The sequence below is a fragment of the Medicago truncatula genome, chromosome 5 (genome assembly GCF_003473485.1).
Source record: "Medicago truncatula cultivar Jemalong A17 chromosome 5, MtrunA17r5.0-ANR, whole genome shotgun sequence".
Taxonomy (NCBI): Eukaryota; Viridiplantae; Streptophyta; class Magnoliopsida; order Fabales; family Fabaceae; genus Medicago; species Medicago truncatula.
The window spans coordinates 10,173,593-10,184,086 of record NC_053046.1 but is presented as its reverse complement, the minus strand read 5'-3'; the positions used below and the strand labels follow the sequence as shown (position 1 = coordinate 10,184,086).

Sequence of the window (10,494 nt, the reverse complement as noted above, 5' to 3'; positions counted from 1 at the left end):
AATATCATATGCATTTAATAAATAAATTAGGGTCTTGCTAACCAATGTCCTCAAGGTAATAGTTAAGTAAACTAAAAATAGTATATTTATATTGAATTCAGCAATATTTTGACTTTTAAAAAGTTAAATTCTTCACTTTTCACCCTTTTTTCAATACATGTTTTTATTTTTATCATCTTAACCAATGCTTCAAGGGTACTTTTAGTTTTTCCTAATAAATGAAGGGAAGAAGAGAAAGAGACTCACATTTATGTAAACCAAAGTATTTGGCCGCATAATCACTAGATTATGAGAATCTTTTTTCGGTTGAATAGTTATAAATCATCAATTACTATCAATTATTATTAACTCCAAAGACCATTCATATTTTAGATTTTTTCTAAACAAAACACTCAAACAAACATAGTCTTATGCCAAATGGAAATGCAAGATTTAAAAAATAAAAACTATATAATATAATATAATGTTACTTAAATGACAATGAAGTTTATGTTTATGTATATTTAGTTGTGTAACAAGAAGAATCTTGTTTATCTGTGTTTTCTTTCATGTCAATCTTTATTTTTGAGTGAAGAAGAAGAAAGTGTAAAAGTAGTTTAAGTTCCCCAAAAGCCTCATTGTTTAATAATGTTCTCGTGACTTTCTCTCACCTGTTTTTTTTTTGTCCACTGGTAACAATTTCAGCCTCAAAAATCATAACTTCAATTATTTTTCTTTCATTTTTCAACCAAATCTATTCTTAATTTGCTTCATCTTCACTTTCTCACTGGTCCAGATCTCTCTATTGCACTGCACACCATTGTTTGTTCCATTGCTGCTACAAAGGTTGTTTTTTTCCCTTCATCTTAAGCTCATTCTTCATGTTTTGGATCCTCATGTGTTTTTTAGTGGAAATGCAAAAGTTTCTTAGTTTTGTTAACCTTGTACTTGCTAGTTTAATGTTGTAGCATTTTGGTTTCTGGGTCTGTTTCTTTCTTTGTCCTTCATAATTGTTATGTTTTATTTTTTGTTCATGAAATTCATGAATTGTTAAAAAAATTGTATTTTTGTTAATTTGATGTATTTTTGTTTGTTTGTTTCTGTTCTGTTCTATTTATGATATGGTTTTGAATTTATACCTGACTTGTGTTTTATGCGGCAATTTACAAACTAACATTTTTATTTAAGTCAACATAGCTCAAATTGTGTGTGTGTGTGTGTGTTGTATTGTTTGAACTTATGTTTAGGTTTTTGGTGATGCAGTGGATGAGCTTGAAGAAGAACAAGCTTTGTTGCTTTGACTAGTTTCAATTTTTGTTTGTTGGCAAAAGAATATGATATTTGATATGCCACCATCCGGCGCCCAAAGTGTGAGGACAAACAGATCTTCATTTGGTTCTATCAATGGCAGTGAGGGTACACCTTTACATAGCTATGCTACTGTTAGCAATGGTGATGGATATGACAGTGATGGCTCCAATTTCGCACCACCGTGAGTATTACCTGATCTTTTTGAGTTACACTCTAATGTTTATAACTCTTTGTTTGTGTGGAAAAGGAACATTTTTTTAATTTGGGATGTTAGCAAGCAAATGTTGAAAGCAAAATTTATAAGTCACATTAGCTAATTTTACTTTTGAAGCTAGTAATATTATTTTCTTCTTCCATATTGTTTCTCTGAGGGTATGTTTGGTTCAACCAATGGGAGGGGAGATATTTTAAAATCGTTTGTGTTTGGTTCATCGGGGAGAGGGGAGAGATTTTATTGAAGGGAAAGTGTACACAAGCTTAATTCTTGCATTATCTTCTTATTGTCTGATCCAGCCATAATTCTAAGAATGTACTATTATGCTTTTTGCATGTTTGGTTTTGCGGTGGGAAGGATTGATTCTACAAATTTGATTATGGCTGAAAGTCAGTAAAATATAAAGTGTGGGTTGAACAATAATTTTATGGCTAAGTATCAATTGTAGAGGCAAAAACTCTAAATTGTAGCTGCATGTTAGAATCAATTCTAGAGGCAAAGTCAATTCTATTCGAGAACAATCAAACATGTCAAGATCAATTCTACACATCTAGAATCAATTTTACTTCCCCAGAAAGTGGAACCAAACATACTCAAATCTTGAATTGAATGACCAGCTAACAACAATGCAAAATGAATTGTTTGTTTGCTCGTATGCAGTATTCTTCAGTTTTTGACATTGTATTTTATTTTTACTTGCAGCACACCAACAACTCTATCAACAGCTATTCCAGCAGAACTTGCTGGAGCAGCACCTTTGATTGACAGATTTCAGGTGGGAAACTATATATGTTAATCTCGCTTCAAATATTATTTTCTAACAGTTATGCATTCCTATTATTTTGTGTCTCAATGATTTTTGTATGGAAAATGTTAACTAGCGCCCCAGGGCACTAGTTAAGGAAACCAAATATAGTATAAGTACCTTGGAACTTGTGTAATCAAAGTTTAAAAAGTGTAAAAAATGATGTTTTCAATGCAAATATTTCCTTTTTTGTTTCCTTAACTAGTGCCCCGGAGGCACTAGTTAACAACACCCTTTTTGTATTACATTCTGCTTGAAAGGTAGTGTACTTTCTAATTTAGTGCTATATTGCTATGATTATGGTGACATGATCTTTTGTTATCATGTTTTCTCAAATGTTGTATGTTATAGGTGGAAGGTTTTTTAAAGTTGATGCAAAAGCAAATTCACTCTGCTGGGAAGCGAGGATTTTTTTCTAAACGATCTGTGGGACCCCAAGTTCGAGAGAAACTTACAATTGAAGACATGCTTTGCTTCCAAAAGGTAATCAAATACCAATTTTTCAATAAGTGGTTATTTTTTTTTTTATAAAGCACATTAATATCTAACTCATGAGTTCATGCAGGATCCAATACCAACATCATTGCTTAAGCTGAATGGCGATTTGGCAAGCCGGGCAACAAAGTTGTTCCAAATGATTTTGAAGTATATGGGTGTTGATTCGTCTTCACTAAGCTTAGAGGACCGGGTTGAGCTTGTAGGTAAACTATACAAGCAAAGTTTGAAGCGTTCGGAACTCCGAGATGAACTTTTTGTCCAGATATCAAAACAAACGAGAAACAATCCAGAGAGGTAAAAAATTTTCTTAGTATTTAGTAGCATGCTTCATGTTTTCTTTTCTTAGCCTTTGCTCAATGTCGCTGGATTTATGTTGTTTGTATTGGTTAATTGGTTAACGGTTGAAACATTTCTTGTCTCAAAATCAGGGAATACTTGATGAAATCATGGGAGCTAATGTATTTATGTGTGTCGTGCATGCCTCCTAGCAAAGACATTGGAGGATATCTGTCAGAATATACCCATAACGTGGCGCATGGTGTGGCTGTTGATTCTGGGATCCGAGGTGTTGCATTGAACACTTTAAATGCTTTGAAGCACTCTCTCAAGGCTGGTCCTAGGCATATAATACCTGGACCTGCTGAGATCGAAGCTCGGATGACTGGGAAAAAGCTCACAACTATAGTCTTCTTTCTGGATGAAACATTTGAAGAAATTACATATGACATGTCAACAACCGTAGCGGATGCTGTCGAGGAACTTGCAGGAATCATTAAACTGCCAACATACTCTAGCTTTGGCTTGTACGAATGCCGTAAAGTTGTCACAAGCGCTAAATCATCTGATTCTGGCAATGGTATGTCTTTTTCACTTCTTGCTTGTGAAAATTATTAAATTAGCTGAGATCAGTAGTATAACCAATCTTCTAATGTTATTATTCAGAGGAGTACATTGGTTTGGACGACAATAAACATATCGGGGATTTACTAGCGGAATTTAAGGCAGTAAAAGAACGAAGTAAGGGAGAAGTTTTGCACTGCAAACTGGTCTTCAAGAAAAAGTTATTTCGTGAATCGGATGAAGCCGTGACAGATCCTATGTTTTGGCAGTTGTCCTATGTACAAGTATGCCTTTTTCGCTTTTGTTTTACGAGTTTGGTTTGGTTTTTCTTCCTGAACCGAACCATGAACGGTCCTGTGCTGTCTAGCTTGAGAAAGCGGTTTCCTTTTATTTCTAGTTTTCACTAGTAATTACAAAAATGTCACATTTTTTTTCTTTCTTTCTACTTTGTTACCATTTCCTATACAAATATTTGAGATCAGGGAATAAGTGGAAAAAGTGTTACATTTTTTAACTATGATTGAAAATAGAAAATGTTTTCTCCAGCCAAACAATCTATTGTTTTGATTTGAATAAAACTGTGATCTGCTTCAAGGTATTGACTTGTTGGTGCTTGGATACTTGTTTACAGTTGCAGCATGATTATATTTTGGGTAATTATCCTATTGGAAGGGAAGATGCATCAAAGCTTTCTGCATTGCAAATCTTGGCTGAGATTGGATTTGTTAGAAGACCTGAATCATGCCCGTAGGTGACTTTGAACGTTCATCTTGCTATAAACTATCTTCCAATATTATTTTAACATCTTTTGATTGATTTTACTATGACCAAACTTTACAATATTTTCTACTTTCTATAATCTATTATATTATGACTGCAACTGACTGTGATTTCTGTGTTTATCAGTGATTGGAATTCATTTCTCGAGCGATTTCTTCCAAGGCAAATAGCAATGACTAGAGCTAGACGCGAATGGGAGTTGGACATTCTTTCTTGCTATCATTCACTGGTATAATAAGAGCCTAACTTCATCTGATTGTTTTTCTTGTTCTATCTGTGATAAGATGGATTTCCCTTTTCAGGAGAATGTCACGAAAGATGATGCAAGACAACAGTTTCTGCATATAATAAGAACACTTCCTTATGGCTTTTCTGTATTCTTTAATGTTCGCAAAATTGATGATCCTATTGGACTCCTACCTGGACGAATAATACTAGCAATTAACAAGAGAGGGGTAAGATTCAAAACTGATTTAATGTCATAATGATAATATTACAAGGTTTATTATAATTTACATGTAATAGAACACTGAGTTGTACTTTTAATTAATTAAATGTTTGTTTCTGATCAATTTTCTATAGGTTCATTTTTTTCGTCCCATTCCAAAGGAATATTTGCACTCAGCTGAATTGAGAGACATAATGCAATTTGGAAGCAGTAACACTGCTGTATTTTTTAAAATGCGAGTTGCCGGTGTTCTTCACATATTCCAGTTTGAAACCAAGCAGGTACTATTAACACCTTCATTGAAATTTACCATTTTACTCTTCAAGTTCCCAATCTTTCCCTTTGGGCTTGATCAATATTTTTTTGTTAGATTGGGGTTATTTTATATCATTGTTGTTTTATCATTTTTGCAGGGAGAAGAAATTTGTGTAGCCCTTCAGACACACATAAATGATGTAATGCTGCGCCGATATTCCAAAACACGATCTTCTCCTACAGGTTCTTTGGATAAAGAAATTTCTACTGAATTCAAGTCTCCGAATTTGGAATCGTACGAGAAACGTGTTCAAGATTTAACAAAAGCTGTTGAAGATTCTCAAAGGACGGCTGATCAAGTAAGTCTAAGATTCTAATGTATAGTATATAACATAGAGTATAACACAAGGTGTAGAACAAACACCTAACTGTTTATAATATTTAAATCATGTTGAATAGTTGATGGAAAAATTGCATGAGAAGCAATTACAAGAAGAGGAGACTCTCCACGAATTAGAAGGCTTGAAAGAATCTTTAGAAACTTCCAAGAATAGTCTTGCAGAAGTTACAAATGACCGTGATAGGCTTACATCACTATGCAGTGAAAAAGATAATGAACTTCAGGTAAAACTTTTGACTCTTGGTAACTTCATCGCATGAGTCTCATTTTTATCTTTGCAATATTAACTTTTCTTAATGATTATGCAAATTTACTAGGCTAAAATGATAGAAAAAAGGAGCTTGGAAGCAAAGATAGCCAAGTTGAATAGTTTGATGATAGAGGAAGTTACCAATAAGGACTCTAGTGGAGCTAACGACCGAGTAAGATACTTTCTGTTGCTGATATTGATTGGTTCCTTTTCTTTTCCTGATCAACCACTGTTTTCATCTTTAAAATGTTGACTTCCGATGTCACCTAATAGGCGTTGCAAAAGCTTGAAGATGACTTGAGACTTTGTAGAGACGAGCTTATGTTAGCTGAAGAGACCATCAAATGCTTGACAAATGAGAAGTTAGTTTTGAGACAAAAGATATCTGAGCTTGAGAAGAAGAATACTGAAGAGGTAAAATAGCTTGTTGGAACTAGATATATGAATTTAAAAGCCTTAATTTTAAGATGATATATTCAATCAACATAAATTCTGGTTGGTGTGATGCAGATTAATTATCTTCAACGAAAACTTGAACAAGAACGCAAAGCTCTGAACACTCAAGTACACGGCCTTGAAAGAAAACTAGATGTGCTTAAACAAGAATTAGTTATGGCTGAATCTACACTTTTGGCGAAGGACACTGAATTGGCTGTGTTGAAGAACAATTTAAAAGAACTAGAAGATTTGAGAGAAATGAAAGAGGTTTTGCTACTTTTTATTTATAGGTTCAACATGTTCACTTTATTTGCGTCACGTACAAGGTAATTTCATTTATCAATTTCAATTTTGCTTTATGTAGGACATTGACAGAAAGAATGAACAAACAGCTTCCATACTGAGGATGCAAGCGGCACAACTAGCTGACATGGAATCACTTTATAAGGAGGAGCAGGTTCTCAGAAAGCGATATTTCAATACCATAGAAGGTGAACATAAAGTTTAATTTCTATGTGAATGTGTGTATATATTTACATATATAACTCACATACATAATAAAAACATTGGAATATGGTTATCTTTTTCAGATATGAAAGGAAAAATACGAGTTTACTGTCGTCTAAGACCCCTTGGTGAAAAAGAGATTGCCGTGAAAGAAAGAAAAGTTCTTACTTATGTAGACGAGTTTACTGTTGAGCATCCATGGAAAGATGATAAAGCAAAGCAACACATATATGATCGCGTGTTTAACGGCAATGCAACTCAAGAAGATGTATTTGAAGATACAAGGGCAAGTCTTAGCATAACTACTAAGAAATAATAGTTGTTTACTTTTTTTTTTTTTTTTTTTTTTTTTTTTTTTTCCGAACAAGCAAAATAGTTGTTTACATTGAAATAGATTTAACATTTTCTTATGCTCGTTACTAAGTCTTTCTTTTGAAAATTCACAATGCAGTACTTGGTGCAATCTGCTGTAGACGGTTATAATGTTTGCGTATTTGCCTATGGTCAAACTGGCTCTGGAAAGACGTTTACAATATATGGATCCGAAAACAATCCCGGTCTTACGCCACGTGCTACTACAGAGCTTTTTAGAATTTTAAGGAGAGATGGTAACAAGTTTTCTTTTTCCTTGAAGGTACAATTGCAAAATGGAGCTTGATAAACATTTGTCTATCCATCTATATAAGTTTATGTCATTAAATACACTTAATGCACACACAATTGTTGAGTAAATTAACCACAACTTTGATTTGACAAATGTCTTTCTTTACGGTTTGATGTAAACTTCTTTTTGTGTTTACGATGCAGGCGTACATGTTAGAATTATATCAAGATACACTTGTAGATCTCTTGTTGCCGAAGAATGCAAAGCGATTAAAATTGGATATTAAGAAGGATTCAAAGGTTATTCATTATTTTTGTGGTTGTAAATTTTCCATTTCATAATTCTTTTAATTTTATGGATTGGTTTCTCAAGCTGTGATTGTTTATTTTAGGGAATGGTAATGGTAGAAAATGCAACCACTGTGTCGATTTCCACCATGGAGGAATTGAATAGAATAATACAAAGGGGTTCAGAACGGCGGCATACAGCAGGGACACAAATGAATGAAGAAAGCTCAAGATCTCATCTTATACTATCAATTGTAATCGAAAGTGTCAATCTTCAAAGCCAATCAACTGCAAGAGGAAAGGTATTAATTGTCTTATATCTATGAATATCTTTATATATGCAACTTATACCACATTCATTTTTTTTTCTTAACTATTTGAAACATGAACATTTTATTATGCAGCTGAGTTTTGTGGATCTTGCTGGCTCTGAAAGAATTAAAAAGTCAGGCTCTGAGGGTAGTCAATTGAAAGAAGCTCAAAGTATAAACAAATCATTATCAGCTCTTGGAGATGTTATTAGTGCTTTATCTTCAGGGGGTCAACACATACCTTACAGAAATCACAAGTTAACTATGTTGATGAGTGATTCACTTGGAGGCAACGCCAAAACTCTCATGTTTGTGAATGTATCTCCAGTAGAATCAAGCTTGGATGAGACACATAACTCTCTTATGTATGTTATCTCTTTTCTGAACTTAAAAATGTTTGACTTTCACATTTTAAGTAGTATAATTTGGCTGATTTTCACTTCTGTTAGGTATGCATCGCGTGTGAGGTCAATTGTGAATGATCCAAGCAAAAACATATCTTCGAAAGAGATCGCTCGACTGAAGAAATTAGTTGCTTATTGGAAGGAGCAAGCAGGTAGGAAAGGGGAGGATGAAGATTTAGAAGAAATTCAAGATAAACGACCAACTAAAGAGCGGAGCGATGGCCGCCATTCAATGTAGGAGCTTCAGGCAACTGAGAGTTCATAAATGGCTTCTAGTGAAATGGATTGACCACCTGCTGTAATTTTTGTCCATGGAATGCTGCAGTCTCCACATTCCAAGATCTCATAGGCTTAATAGGTTGTTGTAATTTGTTTCAGAGGGGTACAAGCTGTATAGTTTAATCATGTATATATTTTTAGTAATCTTTAACTGATTCACATATACATAAGTATATACATTATGCTACTTTAATATGATAGTTCCTGCATGATTGTGAGATGGCATAAGGTTAGATGTTGATAATCTGGAGTTGAATTCCTATCTAAGACATTATGTTAAAACGGGACCTTTATTCTTTTGAAGAAGAATATAGTGTAACAAAAGATAAAATATGAATATATCTTTTAAAAATAAACTTTAATCTAGTCAGAAATAGGTCGATAAAACAAACAAGCTTGTCTCATCAAATACACTTTCTACATGAAGCAGAGGCTGACAAAATTTATCTTCATATTTCTGCAGGATTTGAACAAAAAAGACTAATACAATGAAGGCAAATACCAACACATGCCTATAATTACAATAACAGTTTTCACCAATGAAGGTCAAATACATGACACACAATACGGCACCAATACATCAATACGTTTTTTTTATTTTTATTTTAAATTGAAGATACAGCTGGTATACTTTAATAAAAAATTAAATTTAAACTATAGATTAAAACTCAAAATACAATCTATGGGTTAAAACTTAAAAGCAAAAAAAAAAAGCACAAAATTTGGACCAAACAGACATATAACAACGTAAGACACAATAATTAAATTGCCTTCACACGACAATCAACAATATCATCACTCTCAAACAAACAAAAAGACATAAAACAAACTCCAACATCAAAAGAAATATAAATATAAGTAATATTGATGATAAAGAAAGTGATAATTAGTCAAGTACTATATGATACTCCCTCCATCAAGAAGTCCTAACTCAACTGACAAAATGCCGAAATTGTCAGGCCGGATGCCATGACCGGGGTTCGAACCCCGGTACTTCCACTTGTGTGTGAGTTTATATTGGCTTTGCCATTTCGTCTATTTACAAAAAAAAAATTATAAGCAAAAAAGACAAACTTTTATCATATTTAATTATGTTGTTTCAAAAAATTATCTCTTCCAAAGAAAAATTAAATGCAAAGTGCATTCAATTTGCTATCTCTTTCATTTTCTCAATGACCAATAACCAATGAAAATTGTTTTTACATCTTCCTATAAAACTTATAAGAAACTATGTTGCAAACTACTATGTTTTAGTTTTTTTAATAAGTGTTTTTTTTTTTTTTTGCTTATAATATGGGACGAATGGAATATATTGCTAAAAGAGAACACCATTATTTAGTCAATTACATATATCCTAAAAATAATAGAAACATCCGTGTGTATCGATTTTCCACCGCCTATCCCCGATGTATCTGAAAAGTATTGGGCGATTGTTTTTTTTTTTTAAATAAAATTTTATCTCTGGATACTCTCGATACGTATCGGGGCGTACTGGATAGGTATCGGTGCAAGATACATATTTGATACCGATATGTCATCCATTTTAAAGTAGAAGAACTTGAAAGGTTTTCACATATCAAAGACAAACATACTAGCGATAAGCCTCTTTGTCTATAGCTTGTCTCTCATTTGTTCTCTTACACAATTCCATCTCGAACGCTTGCTATATAAGAAAAATTGTTTAAATGAATAATAAATGATTTTGGGAAGATTTTTCATTCAAAATTATACCTTTAAACAAATTTACATATAAAAATGCTAATTTTGTTTTTAGGGAAAGAATTCTATATTATAGTTGATGTCTTAATGTCATTTCAAAAACTTAAAAATTTATATTATATTTATTATTTTGTTGGTGTCAATAAAAACAAAATGATTAATTAT

General features: G+C 33.0%; 1 protein-coding gene across 1 annotated transcript; it reads left to right on the top strand.

Annotated features, from left to right (window-relative positions):
• Positions 1-506: 506 nt before the first annotated feature.
• On the top strand, positions 507-8,838 carry LOC11407855 (kinesin-like protein KIN-14I). The gene is made up of 24 exons (XM_024783736.2): positions 507-671; positions 776-825; positions 1,243-1,471; positions 2,207-2,279; positions 2,661-2,792; positions 2,875-3,101; positions 3,236-3,663; positions 3,750-3,931; positions 4,279-4,394; positions 4,554-4,656; positions 4,730-4,882; positions 5,010-5,156; positions 5,289-5,489; positions 5,590-5,754; positions 5,848-5,952; positions 6,054-6,194; positions 6,291-6,485; positions 6,583-6,709; positions 6,809-7,011; positions 7,177-7,359; positions 7,533-7,628; positions 7,721-7,918; positions 8,021-8,292; positions 8,377-8,838. The coding sequence occupies exons 3-24, from the start codon at positions 1,314-1,316 to the stop codon at positions 8,567-8,569; spliced, it is 3,798 nt and encodes a 1,265-aa protein (XP_024639504.1). The 5' UTR covers positions 507-671; positions 776-825; positions 1,243-1,313; the 3' UTR covers positions 8,570-8,838.
• The last annotated feature ends 1,656 nt before the right edge of the window (positions 8,839-10,494 follow it).

What these genes read in the sequence shown, in the direction of transcription:
- LOC11407855 (XM_024783736.2), top strand. Translation starts at nt 1,314, where the DNA reads ATGATATTTGATATGCCACCATCCGGCGCCCAAAGTGTGAGGACAAAC. An exon ending in GGCTCCAATTTCGCACCACC is followed by an intron (nt 1,472 to 2,206) that starts GTGAGTATTACC and finishes TTTTACTTGCAG; the next exon opens with CACACCAACAACTCTATCAA. An exon ending in ATATTTCAATACCATAGAAG is followed by an intron (nt 6,710 to 6,808) that starts GTGAACATAAAG and finishes TATCTTTTTCAG; the next exon opens with ATATGAAAGGAAAAATACGA.